Source organism: Periplaneta americana, chromosome 3 (assembly GCF_040183065.1).
Source record: "Periplaneta americana isolate PAMFEO1 chromosome 3, P.americana_PAMFEO1_priV1, whole genome shotgun sequence".
Taxonomy (NCBI): Eukaryota; Metazoa; Arthropoda; class Insecta; order Blattodea; family Blattidae; genus Periplaneta; species Periplaneta americana.
In genome coordinates, this window is record NC_091119.1 from 192,094,960 (window position 1) to 192,119,423 (window position 24,464).

Consider the following 24,464-nt stretch of genomic DNA (forward strand, 5'->3'; position numbering starts at 1 on the left):
CCAGGTGGTGACAGGATTTTTTCTCGTTGCCAAACTTTCAGAACGGCCCCGAGGTTCACTCAGCCTCCTATAAAATTGAGTACCGGGTCTTTCCCGGGGGTAAAAGGCGGTCAGAGCGTGTTGCCGACCACACCACCTCATTCTAGTGCCGAGGTCATGGAAAGCATGGGGCTGTACCTCCATGCCCCCCAAGTGCCTTCATGGCATGTTACGGGGATACCTTTTACCTTTTATTATTATTATTATTATTATTATTATTATTATTATTATTATTACTATTTATGAGTTTATTTATTTTAACTTATAACTCGTGTTCGAGCCCACCCAATGTTTTCCAAAAGTGTACACACCTGTGGAGTAACGGTTAGAGCGTCTAGCCGCGAAACTAGGTGGCCCGGGTTCGATTCCCGGTCGGGGCAAGTTATCTGGTTGAGGTTTTTTCCGGGGTTTTCGCTCAACCCAATATGAGCGAATGCTGGGTAACTTGCGGTCCTGGACCCCGGACTCATTTCACCGGCATTATCACCTTCATCTCATTCAGACGCTAAATAACCTGAGATGTTGATAAAGCGTCGTAAAATAACCTACTAAAATAAAATAATAAAATAAATTTCCAAAAGTTGGCACCACTGTATGTCATTCGTTGGTACATAAAACAGAATAGGTTCGAATCTATGAATCCGTAGCTTGTCAATGCCTCAAATTTCTTCTTTATTTTACTGTTCTATACAAAAAAAAATAGAAATATACGGAATAATTCTTTTCAAGTAATGTCATTCTTACGTACATTTTCTTGTATTTCAGAGCAATGGTTACGTGATGGATAAGGAAAAACCCGGACAAGCACTGTGCCCGTACGATCCACAGCATAACAGCACCGCAGTCTTCGTCGGTGAGTACCTGAACCTTTTATTACTAACTTATAATTATGACATTCCTTTATTTAATGTTCATAAGACATATTACACCGTAGCAAAAATTTACGTAATTCATTTACTTCAACGTTAACAACACATTACAATTTAATACAGAAATCTCGATTGTTTTACTGTTTCTTCTCTGCTGTCCATGTACAGTGCAGGACTCTTCTAAGATCAGTACATAGTGTTACGTTTCCATGATATTTTCTCGTTGTACTTTTTTTTTCTTATTTATTTTTTTTTTTTTTACATTTTCAGCCTTGTATAAAATGCCCCTACCGTAACAAATTTTGTCGTATCTCATTGAAAATTACAGGATATTATGTTATGTATTTATTTACACTGCAAGTGGGCAAGCACCCGGTGGCAGTGGTATACACAATATAAGCAATACACAATAAAATTACAATACACAATACAATTATACAATACAAATACAATTATACAATACAATTATATACACAATACAGTGAGAATACACAATACAATTTAACACAATAATTACAATTAATAATAATACATAAAATAACCTAATTAATAAGTGAACCTAATTTTACAATACAACCTACAGACGTGGACAAATTATTAACAAAATTGACGATTTTTATGATAATTCTGTTTACAAAATTTGATTTTTCAATTTAGACTACAGTTGACAATTTTGCATATTTCTATCATTACAGTAGACAGAAATATGCAAAAATGTCAACTGTAGTTTAAATTAAAGAGTTAAATATTGTAAAAATATATAATAAAAATCTTCAATTTTTGTTAATAATTTGTAAATTAGCAAAAATGTCAACTACAGTCTAAATTGAAGAGTCAAATTTTGTAAAACTATAAAATAAAAATCTTCACTTTTGCTAATAATTTGGAAATATCCAAAATGTCAACTGTATTCCAAATTGAAGAATCGAATTTTGCAAAAATATGCAATAAAAACCTTCAGTTTTGCTAATAATTTGTAAATACGCAAAAATATCAAATGTAGTCCAAACTGAAGAATTGAATTTTCTAAAAATATACAATACAAATATTCAATTTTGCTAATAATTTGGAAATACGCAAAAATGCCAACTGTAGTCTAAATTGAAGAATCATATTTTGTAAAAATATATAATAAAAATCTTCAATTTTGCTAATAATTTGTCCACGTCTGTACATATGTATAGGCCCTACATAAGTTTCACATTGGTACTGATAATAGTCTATCACTTTACTCTCATCTCACTCACTGTAGTGGCACTATGACGCATTTCACTGACACTTTAGGACACATTTCACTGACACTCTATATAACATTTCACTGACACTATAGAACACATTTCATTTACACTATAAATTATCACTGATCGGAACTATTCACTGCACTGTATAACCATAACTTCACTGACTCACCTCGCTTCATTGATACAACAACTCAAATAAGACAAATACTTACACCCTTGTGCATACTTATAAACAGAACTACATTTAAGCTAAACAATTCTAGTCTAAGACCTTCTTACACGCTATTTTTAAATAATTTACAATTCAAACCAAGGGAGTAACTCGTCAGGCTAAATAAATACATGTCATCTTAAAAAACTGAATGTTAAATGTCACCTTAATTTTAATTTACACTTTATACACAACCCTTTAAGTTATTCTTGAATCTCCTTAAGGAAGGACAACCCTCAAAGACCGCTGCAGGTAGGTCATTCCAATCATTTATAGTTCTATTTAAAAATGAGAATTTACCGACATCCGTTTTCTGTTTCCTACATTTGATTTTAAAATCATGATCGTTCCTACCATAGTACGTTGGCTTTTCTAACCGATATGCTCATAAATATAAAATATATTAATCGCAATAACAAAATTCATAGCAGTATTCTTAATGACTCAAATTTGTAGTAACTCCTGACCGAATTTCAGTAAATATATACATGCTGGACAATAAGTATGGAATATTGTTAATAACTTTTTAAATTTCAATTTTAGAAAAAAAAGTTTTATACAAAAACTGTTGAAGAAAAATCATACAATATTATACCAGTGTTCGAAACAAATTATTCATACATACAGGGTGTGATAGTAAGCTAATTTTTCTCAATGACACCTATATTAAAGTTTACATATTCCGAATCTCCATTAAATTTTACTTATGAATGCGTAGAAACTTCACCAATTCTCCCGTTTCTTGTCTCTTTTAAAATCCTTATTAAACTTGTTTCATGGACTTCAAATTTTAGACAAATAGGTATGTAAAATCATGTTGAGTAAGCCATAAAACTAAACAAAACACTATGACTAATCAAACTATCACAGATGCTCCAAATGAGAACCATTCACAGCCAAACAGTATCCCAGTATATCACGAAAACGACTTTTGGTTATGATAAATTTCAAAGATTGCGTGATTCCTTACGCCGAAGGGCAGAGGAATGTATTGCCATGAACGGACGTCACATTAAGCACCTCCTATGAACAATTGTTCAGATCTCAGAAAGTATGTGTTGTAGGACCCATATTTATTAGACTTTATTTTCTTGTTTTGACGCATACTATCACCTCCTAAAATATTGGATACTTTTTTATTAACACTCTGTATGTATCTGTGGCCGGGAGGTAAAAGGTCTTAAGTAAAAATTTTATACTTTTTCAGGAAAGCAGTAGAAAGATTTAAATTGGTGTCAATTATAGACTTTTTTAATTAAGAGGTTTTTCCTGGATATTGTTTGTTTATATTTCTTCTGAAATAGATAACGTTGCTCATTTAACAATTTTCTTGATTATTTCCAAAAATAGCCGCACTTAAGCCCTTTTAAGACTAGAACCCAAACTGAGTAGAAGGGACTATTAAACATAAGACCTTTTTCATGTCAAAATAAATGAGAAATGTAAATTATTAGGAATGCAAAATGGGTCTTAAACAATTACAAAACTGTTTACCCTGGTGCTTAAAGTTTTGAAAGGAAAGGGCATCAGTATGTGATAAAATGGCTAAAATACAAGTTAGACCTTTTTAATAGGGAAGCATGGAGAGTAAACATGTGATGGTTTGTAAGGAATAAAGTATTAAATATTCTTAAGTCCTTTATTCTGTGTGTGCTCGATTCAAAAAGTACTTAGGACATTTGGTAACGCTCTATAAATCCAGTCAAGAGTTTTATTTGACTTTAGCCGTTTTACCAGATTGTAGAGAATTGTTTCCGCTTTCAGAATATATAAAAATCTCATTTTCACAAAAAATTGACTTGAGACCTTTTTCCTCCCGGCCACAGATATATAGGCCTAATTTTGTGACGATACAAAAAACAATGAAATGATTTATATAATGAAATCCTGCTTAACTTACGAAGTTTAGATTTGGTATGATGTAAACTGTGTGGCAATGATGAAAATTTGAGAAAGATTGCTGCAAAAATATAGAAGTTGAAAATTTCTGGCGTAAGTATGCATTATCCCCCAGGTCAAAAACGACTTTTTACGACCTTAATACATAAATAGTAGACTAATTATTTCCCCTACGATGTACGCACCCACCTACGTGAATTTGAGCTCCCCCCCCCCCATTGAGAGAATGGACTCGCTGTAGGAGTAACCAGAATATGAATGTTTGGACGTGTATCTGGGCGGTTCCAAGGCATCCCCTTTGTGTGATTTTGTGCCTAGCATTCCGCAACAACAATGGAATCAATTGCCGCGGTGCCGGCGTCTGTTACCTTTGATGCAGTCCATGTTGCGAGCTGTCTATAATTGATCGCAATGATTAATCCGGTATTACATGACCCAAGATTTGATTATGGCAGCAATTACACCGCCTCGTCATGTGACAGTCGGCGGCAGGGGTCGAATTCCGACTCTCTAATTAATGTGCTAATATCTGATTATCATTATTGACAGACAACGATCATCAGTTCTTAGGTGCGGAGTTCTGTGCAAGGCGGCCACTAGGTTTTGAGGAACCTGAACTTTAAATATTCAAAATGTGTGTGAAAAATACAATTAACACGCTCTGATCTGAAACTTATAGCAGGCTAAATACAGTGTGTGAATTAAGTATGGAATATTGCTAATAATTCTTTATGCTCGACCATGCTGAAATGTACTAATTATACATCTCGTAGCAGTCCTTTAATGCATGTCATTAAAGTACACCTACTCATTAAAGTACAGGTCTTCAGCCAATGATAACTCAGCTTACATGTGTTCAGCCAATGACAAGTCAGCTTTGTACCGTTATAAAACCGCAAGTATCGATTATTCTCGGATATGCAATCGAAAGAGAATTAGCTAAAAGTTACGGAGGCTGGAAATCCAATTCTGTCGCAGAAGGTTATGTTCTGTTACTATAATAATTAGCGTTAATTGTAAATAATATTCAAATAAATTCAATTTGTCATCTCGTTTTTCAATGTCGAATTCAATACTCAAGGTTATAATATTATAATATTATCAAGTTTAACGGGACTACGTCAAGGTCATTGACATTATTGTTCCTCGGAAAAAATCAATACTTTCGCGTCTGCGCACATCTCACAATTCACGACCTAGAACAAGGTCACTTCCGATCTTGTCAGTTACAAATAAAATGTATACATCTGAATACCGGTAATTTCAAGTTAGAAATATGGTCGAGCATAAAAAGTCGTATGAAACTCGCCTATAATGGTAATTAAGAAGCTCGTATGAAAATTATGAAACGAGCGCAAGCGAGTTTCATAAATATCCATACTAGATTCTTAATTACTATCATTATAGGCTCGTTGCATAATGTACTATTATATATTTATTTTATGAAAAAATACCAAAAACAAAAATTGTCGGAGATATCTAAAACTTATGACTGTGGTCCCACGAAAGTATTGATTCATTTACAGGGTATGGCAAAAAATAACGCTTTTTTTAAATGACACTCTATATTAAATTTTATATATTTGAAGTCTCCATTCAATTTTACACACAAATAGAAGTTTGACTCAGCATAAATGATGAACACCCCCTTGTAAATGTTATGGTTCTTTCATATTATGGATGTCACTTTCTTGTCGAAAATGAACCAAGACTATCAATGCATAGCTTAAGACATATAGAATGTACATACAGAGTTATATGGCATTAACACTGATAGTCATTGTCCAGTAATGATCGGAAAATCACAGTTAAGCTTTGAGCGCTAAGCATTTCAAACTTTCAATTGCTTCTCCTGCAAAATGTATTCCAAATGACATGCATTATTCTTGCAGTGGACTCTTCAAATGTTTTGATAATGTAATACAAAATAAATGTGTGTATTCATATGGAGTAGGCCATGAAACAAACAAAACAATAACATAGCTGTTTCAGGGAATGTTTAAAATTATGGTTCTTTTAAACTCAGGAATGAAAAGGAGTCATTTTTTATTTATGTTATTGTTTTCATTAATGGCGTTTCGAGAAGCAAAATATATATATATTTTTCATTTCATTTATTATATTCCATAGATCTTACATGAGTAATGAAGCTTTAAGATGTGGAACAAGTCAACATTTTACAATATTACAATTACAATTTTCACCAATTTTTACAAGTTTTACAATATTTTACAATTTTTACAGTTTTACAATTTTTTAATTTTCTACAATTTTTTTACAATATTTTGGCGAGCTGTAATGAGCTGTAGTGAGATTCGCCAAAAGATTACCCGGCATTTGCCTTATGGTTTGGTAACACCTCGGTAAAAACCCAACCAGGTAATCAGACAAAAGGGGGTGAAATGAAGTGAGGCCGAGGACTCGCCATAGACCATCCGGCTTCAGTCCCACGGCTGGGGAAAACCTCGAAAGAAACCATTCAATGAGACCAAATCGGGGATCAAACTCAAGCCCGAGCGCAGCTCCGGATCAGCAGGCCAGCGAGTCTGCCGACTGAGCTATATCGATGGCTCTACTAAAAATATAGACATAGCCAGTCAGATTTATTAAATTTACAAACGCAAACGATTATTCATCAGTTCAGCTATAACATATAATACAAAATAATTAAGTTAATTCAATTTAAGGCATAAACAATTCAATCAGTTGTAATAGGCTATACAGAAATCGATAATACATATCATGCAAATTACTTCAAATTACAAACATAAACAATTCATCAATAGAGCTATACAGATTACTATTCAATTTAAAGCATATACAATTCATCGGCCAAACTACTGTACAGTAACATATACAATAGAAATTAAGCAGATTAATTCAATTTACAAGCATACTTTCATTAACTATACAAATCTGTACATAAACATAAACAATTCACCAGTTGAGCTATACAGACTACTATACTATTTACAGCATATATAATTCATCAATTGATACTTATAGTAAGGTAATAACTGCCTCCCATTGGAGGTAGCCCAGAAGGACTCAGTATACTCTCCAACATGAATTTTGCAATATTAAATGTTTACATAAATTTTGTAGAAAGAAAATTAAAATAAACATATATGAATAGAAAGTCAATAAAAAAAATTAAACAGAGTGAATATGATGACTCAGAATTTGGTAAGAGCGTTTCAAAATTGAAGTTATGATGTCAGCAGTAAGTGTCTGTGGTAGTTCAAAAGTCTTCCTGAAGCGTTCAAAGAACTTGGGAATCACACCACGAGCTCCAATAAGAAGACCAATCACCTCAATGTCTTCAAGCTGGTATTTTGCTTTGAAGTAATACAGACTATTATTCAATTTCCAGCAAATGCAATTTATCAGTAGAGCTATACAGACTACTATTCAATTTAAAAGCATATACAATTCATCAGCCAAACTATACAAACATAGATACAACACATAGGCTATTAATTTAATTTATGATTATGTACCACATGGCCATGGGTCATCCTGCTAAGAGATGACGTGAAAATTTTATGTGAGACCGTAACAGGCCTTGTGACCCAACACTTGTCAGGCAGAAGAAGAAGATATTGTATTGTATTGTATTGTATTGTATTGTATTGTATTTATTAACATTCCATGGTATTCATACATGCTTACAGCTACAATATGGAACAAGTCAAAAAACTTAATACTATTATAAAATCTTAATTTATAGTCACAGTCTAGATTAAATATATACAGACGAGATTTACAATATAGTCTACTAGTACAACACATAGTTTTAGTACCAATTTCATGAAGTGTTATTGAATGTCATGAATTCACCTACAGAATAGAAGGCGTAAGAAATTAGGTACTTCTTTAATTTGGCCCTAAATAATTTTATGTTTTGAGTTTCATTTTTTATATCGATAGGGAGGGTATTAAAAATTTTTACTGCCATATAACGCACTCCTTTTTGATAGCACGATAGACTTGCCGATGGAGTATGAAAGTCATTTTTTGACGTGTATTTATGCTATGAACTGTTGAATTAGTTACAAAGTTTTCACGATTACATACGAGGAAGACTATTAATGAAAAGATATACTGACAAGCCATGGGCATTATTTGTACTTTTTTTAAAATAGTCCTACACGACTCCCTAGCTTTCGCACCTACTATTATTCTAATTACTCTTTTTTGTAATAGAAATATATTGTTACTATCTGTGGAATTTCCCCAGAATATTATTCCAAAACTCATTACCGAGTGGAAGTATGCAAAGTATATTGTTTTTAAGGTATTGATATTTACTATCTTTTGCATAGATCTAATAGCAAAACAAGCTGAATTTAGTTTGGGGGTAATTTTTTAATATGATTTTTCCAATTTAACACATTATCGATTTTTAAGCCAAGAAATTTGGTTGTTGTTGTTTCTAATAGGGATCTATTGTTAATTATTGCGCTAGAAATTTGCGACGTTGAATTTGGACAGGATTTAAATTGAATTATGTTAGTTTTGTTACAATTTAATACTAATTTATTGACTGAGAACCAGTCGCATATTTTGAAGAGAATTTCCTCTGTTGAAGATTGGAATGTGTTGGAGTTATTGGCTGTAATTACTATACTTGTGTCATCTGCAAATAATATGAGATGACCTACATCTTTTATAAGGGGGGCAAGATCATTTATAAACACTAGAAAAAGTAGGGGGACCTAATATTAATAAAAATAATAATAATAATAATAATAATAATAATAATAATAGTTTTCGTTAAAATATATTGTGTTATTCCAGTATTCCACCGTATTTACACGATAGCATCGTTGCTCCGACTATAGTTTTAGGCGCTTGCTTGGTGCAGTTTTTGGTGCCCAGGCGGGCGACCCGTGCACCAGGAGTAATATCGGAGTGGCCTCCCTCTCGCACCGATGTTAAACCAATATTGGTTGACGGTGGTGGTGGGGGTGGGGGTTGCTCTTTCTTTGCGCAACGGGTGTAGCCGGCAGAAGTATTGCTTTCCCCGTACCCTTTTATTAGATGCCTCAGATGCGTTTCCAGTCGTTAAGGACAGACTTGATATGTAAAGTGGACCGCCACATATGCCATCTCGCAGTATTGAGGTCAGAAATAGCGCATATCTCCTTTTGCTATCATGTTTCGGCCCGTGTGTCAGCCTCTACGAAAAAATTGGTCCCTTTTGTGCACTTGTACGTGCATGCATAGTTCGATAATGCCCGTATTATAACGGCGACTTGCGTGCCTCGCCTGCTCCGAAATGTGAGCGATTGTACCTAAATATTGCGTGTACTGCGGCAGAACTGTGTGACAAACGAATCGCAGTTCTGTTTTTAACTTATTTCAAGAAGACACTTCAGATAGCTTACTTACTTACTTGCTTCCTTGCTTACTTACTTATTTACTTACTTACTTACTTACTTACTTACTTACTTTTAAGGAACCCGGGGGTTCATTGCCGCCCTCACATAAGCCCGCCATTGGTCCCTATCCTGAGCAAGATTAATCCATTCTCTATCATCATATCCCACCTCCCACAAATCCATTTTAATATTATCTTCCCATCTACGTCTCGGCCTCCCTAAAGGTCTTTTTCCCCTCCGGCCTCCCAAGTAACACTCTATATGCATTTCTGGATTCGCCCATACGTGCTACATGCCCTGCCCATCTCAAAAGTCTGCATTTAATGTTCCTAATTATGTCAGGTGAAGAATACAATGCGTGCAGTTCTGTGTTGTGTAACTTTCTCCATTCTCCTGTAACTTCATCCCTCTTAGCCCCAAATATTTTCCTAAGCACCTTATTCTCAAACACCCTTAACCTATGTTCCTCTCTCAAAGCGAGAGTCCGAGTTTCACAACCATACAGAAGAACCGGTAATATAACTGTTTTATAAATTCTAAGTTTCAGATTTTTTGACAGCAGACTGGATGATAAAACTTTCTCAACCGAATAATAGGGTAACAGGCATTTCCCATATTTATTCTGTGTTTAATTTCCTCCCGAGTGTCATTTATATTTGTTACTGTTGCTCCCAGATATTTGAACTCCTCCACCTCTTCAAAAGATAAATTTCCAATTGTTATATTTCCATTTCATACAATATTCTCGTCATGAGATATACTAATATATTTTGTTTTTTCGGGATTTACTTCCAAACCTATCTCCTTACTTGTTTCGAGTAAAATTCCCGTGTTTTCCCTAATCGTTTGTGTATTTTCTCCTAACATATTCACGTCATCCGCATAGACAAGAAGCTGATGTAACTCCTTCAATTCCAAACCCTCTCTGTTATCCTGGACTTTCCTAATGGCATACTCTAGAGCAAAGTTAAAAAGTAAAGGTGATAGTGCATCTCCTTGCTTTAGCCCACAGTGAATTGGAAACGCATGTGACAGAAACTGACCTATACGAACTCTGCTGTACGTTTCACTGAGACACATTTTAATTAATCGAACTAGTTTCTTGGGAATACCAAATTCAAGCAGTAGTGGTAATAAATAGCAACAATAGATTTAAATTATTGATGTTACTAATGGCACCGCCGCCATTACTACTATAATCATCACACCTACTTTGCTTTAATGCTAATGGTTCACCTGATATAAATATTTCCTACTATTATTACTACTCCTACTGATCTGAAAGTTAGACTTTATAAAACAGTTATATTACCGGTTGTTCTGTATGGTTGTGAAACTTGGACTCTCACTTTGAGAGAGGAACAGAGGTTAAGGGTGTTTGAGAATAAGGTGATTAGGAAAATATTTGGGGATAAGAGGGATGAAGTTACAGGAGAATGGAGAAAGTTACACAACACAGAACTGCACGCATTGTATTCTTCACCTGACATAATTAGGAATATTAAATCCAAACGTTTGAGATGGGCAGGGCATGTAGCACGTAAGGGCGAATCCAGAAATGCATTTTTTTTAATAATAATAATAATAATAATAATACTTTATTGCCAGAACAAAGATATATACAGTATTGTTTTTTTTTATATTAGAACTTTCTAGCATCCCCAGAAGGAGTAAGTATAGTGTGTTAGTTGGGAGACCGAAGGGAAAAAAACCTTTGGGGAGGCCGAGACATAGATGGAAGGATCACATTAAACGATTAGGGAAAAACACGGGAATTTTACTGGAAGCAAGTAAAGAGATAGGTTTGGAAGTAAATCCCGAAAAGACAAAGTATATGATTATGTCTCGTGACGAGAATATTGTACGAAATGGAAATATAAAAATTGGAAATTTATCTTTTGAAAAGGTGGAGAAGTTCAAATATCTGGGAGAAACAGTAACAAACATAAATGATACTCGGGAGGAAATTAAACACAGAATAAATATGGGAAATGCTTGTTATTATTCGGTTGAGAAACTTTTATTATCCAGTCTGCTGTCGAAAAATCTGAAAGTTAGAATTTATAAAACAGTTATATTACAGGTTGTTCTGTATGGTTGTGAAACTTGGACCCTCACTTTGAGAGAGGAACAGAGATTAAGGGTGTTTGAGAATAAGGTTCTAAGAAAAATATTTGGGACTATGAGAGATGAAGTTACAGGAGAATGGAGAAAGCTACACAACGCAGAACTTCACGCATTGTATACTTCACCTGACATAATTAGATACATTAAATCCAGACGTTTGAGATGGGCAGGGCATTTAGCACGTATGGGCGAATCCAGAAATGCATATAGAGTGTTAGTTGGGAGACCGGAGGGAAAAAGACTGTTGGGGAGGCCGAGACGTAGATGGGAGGTTAATATTAAAATGGATTTGAGGGTGGCGGAATATAATGATAGAGACTGGATTAATGTTGCACAGACTAGGGACCAATGGCGGGCTTATGTGAGGGCGGCAATGAACCTGAGGGTTCCTTAAAAGTCATTTGTAAGTAAGTAAGTATTGTTATTGTTGTTGTTGTTGTTGTTGTTGTTGTATAAAATGTCGTTATTTTCTACAGAGCGCGAAATGCCTTATATCATGCTTTACATTATAACGGCGAACATAATAATTCATTAACAACTCTCTTAAATCAAATTTTAAAATATTAGTTTCTGCATCTATTCATATTTTTGTTTATTTGTGTTAAATATGTGAATAAACAATATTATTACCCTAACCATTGCTATTTTCCCTTTATTGTACAGTGTAATATATCGTTTGTAATGAATTTAAATTTATCAAATCAAATACAATGCACGTTCATTTATGCCTTTTTGTTACGTGTTGTGTTTTTCGACAGGATGAGTGGTGAGGGACTGGATTCCAGAGCCTTGTTTATTATTTTCAGTTTTATGCCAATGCTATCGTGTGTACTTTGTAAATATAGTCCAAAAATAATAAGTGCGCAGTTTATGAATAAATGTTTTTAAAATATTTATTTATTTTGACGAAAAGCCATATTATGTCATACGTACTATGTAAACATGTATTAAATCAGCAGTCTTTCTGTTCCGGTATATTTTATAACATTTTCGCTCTTTACTGAATTTTAACTGTTGATGTAGAGTAGATTTTGCATTTTGGATATGTGGGAGGCAGTTTTCGCTTGTATAACAGTAGCCATTCTTTCTCCAAATAATGTTTGACAACACATTATGCCTTGCAGTCGTAAGATCAAGGCAGACAACATACCCAAAAGTTCCTTTTTGTAGCAGAAAAGCTAAGAACATGTAGGGGAGTAGTGGGTACAGTGAGACACAAAATATTAAGACATATGTATGCAAGTGATAATTCAAGTATTTTTAAAATCAAGTGCAATAGAAATAGACATTAAAACATGGAGTATAATAATACATAAACAAAATGTCAATAGATGAAGGACATAATATGCAATACGTGTTTGTCAAAAAAGAAAATGCAAATGTCTCACTGTTCCCATTCAGGAGGGTACAGTGAGACATCACAGTGTCTATTAACGGACATTGAAATGATTTACATTTATTTCAAAAGAAAACAAAAGCTTGCTGTCTCTTTATCTTGACATGTTCTGTAGGCTTATTTAGAATAATTTTGATGTCTGACTTCGAAACCATTGAAACATTTGGAAAAGTGAATTTTCCATGGCATTTCGAACTTTTGCGAAAAAATGAAATGAATGTTTGGTGACAACAAAGCTTATAATTATAAGAATTTAATGTTATTCTTAATTATTTTTTAACATTTTCTTAAATTTTGTGAATAATTTTTTTATTTATGAAACCATTAAAATGTAATGTATCCATTATTTTAAGCTACAGTTCCTAAATTGGTTACTAGTATGTTCATTTTTAATGTTACTTACTGGTAAATGTAATATAATTACAGTTTGTTTTTGCAAATCATTGGTACATGGGAACAGTGAGACGTCTCAGTGTACCCCTCAATGGCATGTCTCACTGTCCCCTTTACGCATAGTTCGTTTAAAAATGACGCCATCACTTCAAAATTAAAACAAGAAAGACGAAACCTTGCCAAACATAATCTGCAATACCATAGTATTAGGTAACAAAACATTCATATCTATATCTCATTTGTATATCCAATATAACCTTCATTAAACACAAGCCAAAATTTTACTTCTAGAGTGAAAAATTACGAATTATTTTTTCATCACTCACCTTTATAACTAGAATCAAATGAGTGTGAAAATATTGTTACTTTACCCATACAACATACAACTCCACTATTACCAACATCTCAACATCAAAATTTACCATCTAATAAAAATGTCTCACTGTTCTCCCTGTCTTACTGTACCCACTTCTCCCCTATGTTCATGTATGAATCGGAATTATTTTCTTTTGCGGCGTCACATAATGAGATATATAATATGAGTGTTTTATGCACTTCTAGAACGAATTGCGTACGAGATTTTTCTGTTCAGCCGTTTTCAAATAGTTATTTTAGTATAGACGTAATAATAATAATAATAATAATAATAATAATAATAATAATAATAATAACAGCGACCCTTCAGTTGTCATTATTTCTTCTTTCTAGGGAGTTGCTTACAAAAAAATGATCCGATCTCTCTGATGTTACCCTGATGATGGAACCTGCATGTAGTTCCGAAACGTTCGACATGTCAAGTTCCAGGACACGGTGGAATACACAAAAACCTAATTCTGATTACAATCACCGTGAAAGTCTGAAAACTCGTATGAAAGGACACGATTAGTATAAAACACGTTATTAAAGTGAAGCTTGTAAAAATAACCTCAAAGATAGTCTTGAAAAATGAGTGATTCAGAAAATTATGATATTGAAAATGCTACAAAAGCTCCCTGTTTATGTTAATTCTACAGAAGTCCCAGAAGTTTAGAAGTTGGTGCTAAGAAAAGAGAGTGTCTGCTATTACAGAAAAAAAATGGTTTTGGCGTATTTTTCTACAGTAATCTCACTAGAGTTTTGATTTATCTAGAGAAAATCAAAACTCGAGTTAGATTTAATTGACTATTATAAAGTGTATTTTACTTTTTAACTTCGCTCTAGAATATGCCATTATGAAAGTTCAGGATAACACAGAGGGTTTGGAATTGAACGGGTTACTACAGCTTCTTGTCTATGCGGATGACGTGAATATGTTAGGAGAAAATCCACAAACGATTAGAGAAAACGCGGAAATTCTAGTTGAAGCAAGTAAAGCGATATGGTTGGAAGTAAATCCCGAAAAGACAAAGTATATGATTATGTCTCGTGACCAGAATATTGTACGAAATGGAACTATAAAAATTGGAGATTTATCCTTCGAAGAGGTGGAAAATTCAAATATCTTGGAGCAACAGTAACAAATATAAATGACACTCGGAAGGAAATTAAACGTAGAATAAATATGGGAAATGCCTGTTATTATTCGGATGAGAAGCTTTTGTCATCTAGTTTTCTGTCAAAAAATTTGAAAGTTCGAATTTATAAAACAGTTATATTACCAGTTGTTCTGTATGGTTGTGAAACTTGGACTCTCAATTTGAGAGAGGAACAGAGATTAAGGGTGTTTGAGAATAAGGTTCTTAGGAAAATATTTGGGGCTAAGAGGGATGAAGTTACAGGAGAATGGAGAAAGTTATACAACGCAGAGCTGCACGCATTGTATACTTCACCTGACATAATTAGGAACATTAAATCCAGACGTTTGAAATGGGCAGGGCATGTAGCACGTATGGGCATATCCAGAAATGCATATGGAGTATTAGTTGGGAGGCCGGAGGGAAAAAGACCTTTGGGGAGGCCGAGACGTAGTGGGGAAGATAATATTAAAATAGATTTGAGGGAGGTGGGATATGATGGTAGAGACTGGATTAATCTTGCTCAGGATGGGGATCAATGGCGGGCTTATGTGAGGGCAGTAATGAACCTCCGAGTTCCTTAAAAGCCAGTAAGTAAGTATTATAAAGTGTATAAAGATTGTAACAAACAAAGTACTCTAATACAATAAAATTATTAATTGACTTACTAAAAATAATAAACTGTCTTACAAATGTATTATTGTACCATCTCATCATTACAAATATTCCGCTAGATGGCAGTAGTGTGTTATGATGAGCTGTTCTCTTGTTACCAGTTGTGACAATTATACAATCTTCATTGGACGATTACTAGTCAAGAAGGCTTTGTTGACTCAGTTTCAAAACAGTTGCATTCCACTTCCATTATCAATATATATTAAACGATCTCTGATACGTGACTATTCATAATCTTATACAGCAGAAGCTATAACATAACCTAAATAATAATAGAAACAAGATAAATGATAGAGAAGTTTAAATTAAGGATGATGAAATAAACATGAATCATTTTAAAAGGTACAATGATTGAAAGTACAATGCTGGCAAACAAAGAACTAAATGCTAGGAAGGTGATACAAATTGTAGGATAAGCAGTCATGATTGGTTGAAACACGTCGTTCCGTACTGTTTTATTGGTCAAAAGTAGTACGATGTAGTAGAAGTATAATAGTGTAAATAAAATTGTGGATATTAGTATACCAGTGACATTGCATTTTTAAAAGAAAATTGGATGCTTATAAACTAAAATAGTCTAGAATATTTTCGAAAAGAAAAGTTGAAGAATTTATTAAGGAGGCAGACGATGAAAGGTATTTAGTCTTGGAAGTAGTGCTGATTGTTTCTATATCTAGAGTCTGCAGTAGGTGGAGCTAACCTGTTCGCGTCTGGATGTCAAGCAGTGGCGGCTCGTAGTCAAATGTTCAGGGTAGGCAAAATTTACAGAACATTTTTATGTAATTCCCGCGATTCAATGACAGCTCGCTTTCATCATGCCCCCCGAAAACTTAACACTTGCTTACATAACAATACTGTTACATCAATGAGCCGTCTCATAATTTGTCGGTTTTTTCTAGTTTATTGTTATACTGTTGTCTTGCAACCCTTGTTGTTCAGACAACATTTCCGAAATTGGATTCAAATTATTTTCAAGTCGCTTTAGACTTACCGAGTTACAAATATGATCTGATTCCAAGTACCTTCTTTAGATTACAATAACAAACGTGACCACCTACAGCTTAGCTTTAACTTCACTTCCTGTTAGCCATTTATGTGTTTCATACCATACTTACTTACTTACAAATAGCTTTTAAAGAATCCGCAGGTTCATTGCCGCCCTCACATAAGCCCGCCATCGGTCCCTACACTGTGCAAGGTTAATCCAGTCTCTATCATCATATCCCACCTCCCTCAAATCCATTTTAATATTATTCTCCCATCTACGTCTCGACCTCCCCAAATGTCTTTTTCCCTCCGGCCTCCCAACTAACACACTATATGCATTACTGGATTCGCCCATACGTGCTACATGCCCTGCCCATCTCAAACGTCTGGATTTAATGTTCCTAATTATGTCAGGTGAAGAATACAATGCATGCAGTTCTGTGTTGTGTAACTTTCTCCATTCTCCTGTAACTTCATCCTTCTTAGCCCCAAATATTTTCCTAAGCACCTTATTCTCAAACACCCTTAACCTATGTTCCTCTCTCAAAGTGAGAGTCCAAGTTTCACTACCATACAGAACAACCGGTAATATAACTGTTTTATAAATTCTAACTTTCAGATTTTTTGACAGCAGACTAGATGACAAAAGCTTCTCAATCGAATAATAAAAGGCATTTCCCATATTTATTCTATGTTTAATTTCCTCCCGAGTATCATTTATATATGTTACTGTTGCTCCAAGATATTTGAATTTTTCCACCTGTTCGAAAGATAAACCTCCAATTTTTATATTTCCATTTCATAGTGTTTCATACCATGAAGGATTAAATTTTCTTGCACCTTTAGCACTGACTTTATGAACAATAGAGCTTAATGCAGGAGTGGGTCGTCCATTGTCCAAAATACTTCTCTTTTCAATGTCATTACGATGCGAAAACGGACAACGTAACAATTTACTTATTATATCAGTCATAATATAATATTATTGTTATCACTTACATTAACTATAAATCACCAAATATACGTAACATTAATATACAGTACGTACTTGCAAAAATCACATTTTCTAAAATACACTGTTAAAAAAACATCTTTTAAAACACACTGTTTAAAAACTGTTATACTACTCGTAACAATCTACGTTCCAACTCGTGAAACTTTCAAACAGAAATTTCGCAAATCGTAGGTGTTCGATAATGCTCGTGGGTTCTCGTTAGGGCAGGCAGAATTTTAGCGCGCTGGCTTAAGCATAGAACGCATGCGCTAAGAAAGCATTTAGAATAGCGATCTCTTTTAATGCTTACTCCAGGGCCAGCTTTGAAGTTACGTGGAAGGTCGGCTAACTTCGCTTCTGCCTACCTTCTGACCAAGAGGAGTACTCCTCTTGCTTCTGACGCATCGTGATCTGTCCAGTGTATTCTTGTCGCATAAATCGAACTGCCAGTAGTAAGCAACGTCCAACTAACCCTCAAAAAATCCCATTCATAGTTAATTGAAGAATTTCTAAGCACCTAGACAAGAGTATATAATTATATAAGGTTTTCCAAATGTGTTAATAAATATCCACTTTTAGGTTTTTCTAAATGTGTTGAGGTAGGCTTAGCCTACCCTGCCTGCCCTGAGGAGCCGCCTCTGGTGTCAAGATTATTTACATTATCGAGGGGAAATATAGCTGGAGTGAAAATTTTCGAAATCTTTCGCAGATATATAAACCTACGACTTTTCAACACTTATCAACGTCGATTTTTCATTACTTACAGAAATTCTAAATGCTGTGTCCAACCTGTGGGCATAAATATGATTGGTCGTGTACGTAAAAAAAATCGCCGATTTTGTCGGTCATCCCAATGCTAGTGAGTTTATAGGTCACTTGCTTTAGGCGGTGTTTTTCTATTATTTTTTTATCTAATGCAGGAGCTAATACTGTACATCGACTGTCAAGAGACATGGAGATCGCCGCTCAACTTCTGTTACTGAAGGATATGTAGAGAATTCCATCGAATAGAAGAAGAAGGACATTACAAACAAGATTAAAAAAGAAAATACACCGAAAAAAATAAAAACTCTCTATAAGCAAACAATGGAATGCAAGAATTGTCTTCAGCTGTAGGCCATATTCAAGTTCACAAAGAGGAAAAAAAAAAATTGTATGCTACATCTTCAAATGTTCGACTTTCCAATTTGAAGAATTTTATTGTAAGTATTTATAATACATTAATACTTGAAAAATCAGTTCACTGAACATTAAGCCTAGTGATTATTATTATTATTATTATTATTATTATTATTATTGACCCTGAAAAATTAAAAATATAGTAGAAACCGGGTAGCTCAGTTGGTAGAGCAGCTGGCTACGGACTGGAAGGTCCGGGGTTCGATCCCAGGTGGTGATACAGGGTTTTTTTCTCGTTGCCAAACTTTGAGAACGGCCCCGAGGTTCGCTCAGCCTCCTATAAAATTGAGTACCGGGTCTTTCCCGAGGGTAAAAGGCAGTCAGAGCGTGGTGCCGACCACACCACCTCATTCTAGTGCCAAGGTCATGGAAAGCATGGGGCTCTACCTTCATGCTCCCCCAATTGCCTTCATGGCGTGTTACGGGGATACCTTTACCTTTTACAGTAGAAACCGCTTGTAAACACTTTCAAACACTCGTAAAACTTAGAAACATTCGTAAACACTAAAAAACACTCGTAAACACTTGGGGATATTTCTAAGCTCCTTGAAACATTTGTCAACATTTTTAAACACTCGTAAATAGTTTCAAACATTCGTAAAAATGTTGAAACATTTCGAAAAATTCGTAAACATTAATTAACACATTCATATATTCCTAAACACATTGAAATATTCGTAAACACTGTGAAATTTAACACTTGGGAATATTTCTAAACTCCTTGAAACATTTGTCAACACTTTTAAACACTCGTAAATACTTTCAAACATTCGTAAAAATGTTGAAACATTTCGAAAAATTCGTAAACATTAATTAACACATTCATATATTCCTAAACACATTGAAATATTCGTAAACACTGTGAAATTTAACACTTGGAAATTTTGTAAACTCCTTGAAACATTTGTCAACACTTTTAAACACTCGTAAATACTTTCAAACATTCGTAAAAATGTTGAAACATTTCGAAAAATTCGTAAACATTAATTAACACATTCATATATTCCTAAACACATTGAAATATTCGTAAACACTGTGAAATTTTACACTTGGGAATTTTGTAAACTCCTTGAAACATTTGTCAACACTTTTAAACACTCGTAAATACTTTCAAACATTCGTAAAAATGTTGAAACTTTTCGAAAAATTCGTAAACATTAATTAATACATTCATATATTCCTAAACACATTGAAATATTCGTAAATACTGTGAAATTTTCAACTTTTACAACTTAAACAAAACACTTTTAAGCACGTGTACGTAAGGCTATCTAACATTAACAAGGTTTTCTATATGTTGATCCCAAAATTATGTGTATTTAGGTTCTACAAAACTTTTATATTTTGTCTGTTGTAACTTTAAACGTAAAATAAGATTGAAATCATGGATGTAGTAATTAAAATTCTAAATGGAAGAATATGAAAAGCATTTGTTAGTCGCAATAAGAAAACCATTTCATATTTCCGTTTCGCTTTTCCTTCATATTTCATTGGTGCTACTGTAGGCTTGTTTACCGCGATAAGGAACATGAATGTTGGGCCGTATTCCACTGAAATGCCTGCTAATGGCGTCCATAAAGATGTGAATTGTTTGAATGCTGATTGTAATACTCGTATCTTTTACAGTTAGAGCTGTAAAGCATTCGGTTCCGACGCCTTGCAGGCTGTTAAATGTTCTCCATTATAAGCACAAATTGTTTGTTTCGAGTGTGTAATGACTGAGATAGAAATGTTATGACACGATGTAACAAGCAATCGAGTTGGTTTCCTCAAACTCACAGCGATGCGATCTGACGAGCCAATGAAATGCCTCACAGCTCTAAGAAACGTTCTTGTAAGTATGACGTTTGATTATAACCTCGTGTTCTTCTTCTGTAAATGGTTTTGTCGTGTTATCATTACCTTGCTTCTCTTTTATTGAATATATTTAAAAGCTCCTTTCTTATTACGCTGAAATGACTCTGATAATTCCACGCTAACGTTTTCAGACAATCACTCAGCTTATGGTACTTAAAATTAGTTGACTGATGACTTGGCACCGTATTTTTATGCGCCAAATATAGTTAAAATACACTTAAAAACTAATAAATGTGAACTTAAATAATTATAATAACAATGAAAAGAATGATAATATTAATAAATATTATTAGTTGTAATAATAGTTATAATAATTATTATTATTCATTCATTTATCTATTTATTTACTTATTTTCGTTTATTTATTTATTTATTTATTAACACATTCGTTTAGCTTTTTATTTATTTATTCAACTATTTATTTATTTGTTTATTTATTTGTTTATTTATTTATTTATTTGTTTATATATTTATTTATTTGTTTGTCTATTTATGTATTTATTCACACATTAGTTTAGCTTTTTATTTATTTATTCAACTATTTACTTATTTATTTGTTTATTTGTTTGTTTATTTATTTATTTATTCAACTATTTATTTATTTGTTTGTTTGTTTATTTATTTCTTTATTTATTTATTTGTTTGTCTATTTATTTATTTGTTTATTTATTTGTTTGTCTATTTATTTATTTATTTATTTGTATATTTATTTATTTATTTGTTTGTTTATTTATTTGTTTATTCACACATTCGTTTAGCTATTTATTTATTTATTCAACTATTTATTTGTTTGTTTGTTTATTTATTTCTTTATTTATTTATCTATTTATTTGTTTGTCTATTTATTTATTTGTTTATTTATTTGTTTGTCTATTTATTTGTTTGTTTATTTATTTGTTTATTCACACATTCGTTTAGCTATTTATTTATTTATTCAACTATTTATTTGTTTGTTTGTTTATTTATTTCTTTCTTTATTTATTTGTTTATTTATTTGTTCGTTTATTTATTTATTTATTTATTTGTTGGTCTATTTATTTATTTGTTTATTTATTTATATATTTGTATATTTATTTATTTATTTATTTGTTTATTTATTTATTTATTTGTCTATTTATTTATTTGTTTATTTATTTATTTGTTTATTCACACATTCGTTTAGCTATTTATTTATTCAACTATTTATTTATTTTTTTGTTTATTTATTTATTTAATTATTTATTTGTTTATTCACACATTAGTTTAGCTATTTATTTATTCAACTATTTATTTATTTTTTTGTTTATTTATTTATTTATTTAATTATTTATTTATTTATTCACACATTCGTTTAGCTATTTATTTATTCAACTATTTATTTATTTGTTTGTTTGTTTATTTATTTATTTATTCAACTATTTATTTATTTGTTTATTTGTTTATTTGTTTATTTATTTAATTATTTATTTATTTATTCACACATTCGTTAGCTATTTATTTATTCAACTATTTATTTATTTGTTTATTTATCTGTTTATTTATTTATTTATTTATTCAACTATTTATTTATGTATTTGCTTGTTCATTTATTTATTTATTTGTTTATTTATTTGTTTATTTATTTGTTTGTTTGTTTATTTATTTATTTATTCATTCATTCACACATTCGTTTAGCTATTTATTTATTTATTCAACTATTTATTTATTTACTTACTTATTTATCTATTTATTTATTTCGACATTCCCATGATACAAGGAACCCTATTTTACCGAGTTAGGCATGTTGAAAACATTGATGTAATTAATTATAATTTATACGGGAACGATTTTAAAAAATACCGGTATTAAACTTCACATTCAGAAATTAATGTGCATGAACATAATTTACATACCTAACAAAATCTTGGTAGCATTTTTTTCCCAGAAAAACTTGCAACGGTTTGGTTAACATAAAGTTACACAAATCTAGTCCACAGATTAATTCAAAACGTTGATTTCAAATTTTGGACATTAAAATTACCAATGTAATAACGTGTAATAGCAGTTTTTGCACGATCATGTTTTTCTTTTTTGCTGTATTTGCAGCTATTGTTGTTAGGCCATGAAAATTAGAATTCCCACACTAAAACCATTCTTCATAACATAAAACTATACTGAAATAGACTCATTATAGTTCACTTATTATTACTTAGTTACCATTACCTTGTCACAAAGTATTAGGGGCTGCAAGACAACAAACACCTTTAAGAACAGCTTAAAAGATAACCTAATTATCATTTCACTCCAATCATACTGATTTAAAATATCACTGATTACATTGTTACTTTTTTCTTTAGACATCATCCTGATTGTGCTGTATTTTAATTGTCTCATAATAATGTCTTTCTATTATCTAATATTATTTGAAATATATTAACATTCTATGTATTTTAGTTTAATTCTGCTACACAGTTTATTTTGTTGTTTAATTCGTAAATAACTCTTGTATACATGTAACTCTCATCTAAATCAAATTGTTGAATTCTTTGTAAGTTCATGCATATGTATATATACTTTTTGCTGGTTGAGTGGAAGAGAAGGCCTTACGGCCTTAACTCTGCCAGCTAAAATAAATTATTATTATTATTATTATTATTATTATTATTATTATTACAGTAGGGCCTATAGTTTTGCGAAGGCTTTGGAATAATATTGCTCTAAATTTTGAACGCAATAGTTACCATTACAGTAGGACCTGTAGTTTTGCGAAGGCTTTGGAATAATATTGCTCTAAATTTAGAACGCAAGAGGGGGGGGGGGAGGTTCAAACCCGATAACCTCCCTTGCGTATGCCACTGAACAGATCACTCGGTATAGTCTGTAGTAGCGAATGGGATTCATGGTTCGATCGGATGTGTCTTCGAATCCCATTTGGAGCAATAGCTGCCAAGCATGCCTGTTGAGTGTTTCCCTCTCCTTGCTGGAATTGACATCACTGCTCTAGAAAAATAACCCGAAACGCGCGTGTTAAGTGACACCTGGTCGTCGCGGCTGCTCCTTTGAGTGATCGGAGATCATGTGGCAATCCCAGCAGGACATCCTTGCGGCGTGTTTTTTCTGTTAGCTCCATAGCGCCCCTCACCCCGCGTTGTCAACCGCCGTATCGACCACTGCAGGGGTCAGGTGGTGGCCGTGAGCCCTTCGCGACGCCGGTTGGCTTTCATGACACCGGGGTGGGGGGAAGGAAGGTCATTGCACGTCCGCCCATCGTGGACGGAAGCCGCGAAAGGGACTGTTGCTGTCTGACACAGCCACTACACGGCCCGCAGTGTTCTTACTGTCCTCTTGTCACGCCGCAGTGTAACTGATTTCAAGAGACCCTCGCTGCAACCTGTGGGCCGTGGACCCTTCAACTAATTTTTGTAGTCATCACTAGAGGGCGGATTTATATGCACTGAAAGTAGTGAATATATGTATGCATTTATGCAGTAAAAATCTTGGAAATATGCTCTAAAAATTGAGAAATATGCACCAAAAAAGTGTTGATTTTCAATGAAATTCACAATTCTCATAAATTTATTCAAGTAATAAATGTAATGATAAAAATGATTATCAAGCTCGGACACGCCAAGATGGAGTATATTACCGGCCACTGTTTTTCTTCCTGACAGTACGATCTTATTCCACTAGATGGCCCCCCGACACGAGTATCAGTTGCCAGTACATGCAAACGAAATGATACTAAACGTGAGGAATGTTGCT

The 24,464-nt window shown here is 33.2% G+C and overlaps 1 protein-coding gene across 1 annotated transcript in view; it reads left to right on the forward strand.

Moving 5' to 3' along the window:
• Positions 1-24,464, forward strand: part of Sema1a (semaphorin 1a) — a 1,121,749-nt gene that overhangs the window by 856,195 nt on the left and 241,090 nt on the right. Inside the window, exon 5 of the mRNA XM_069822411.1 lies at positions 805-892. Coding sequence (XP_069678512.1) covers positions 805-892 — 88 coding nt within the window. The remainder of the gene's footprint in view (positions 1-804; positions 893-24,464) is intronic.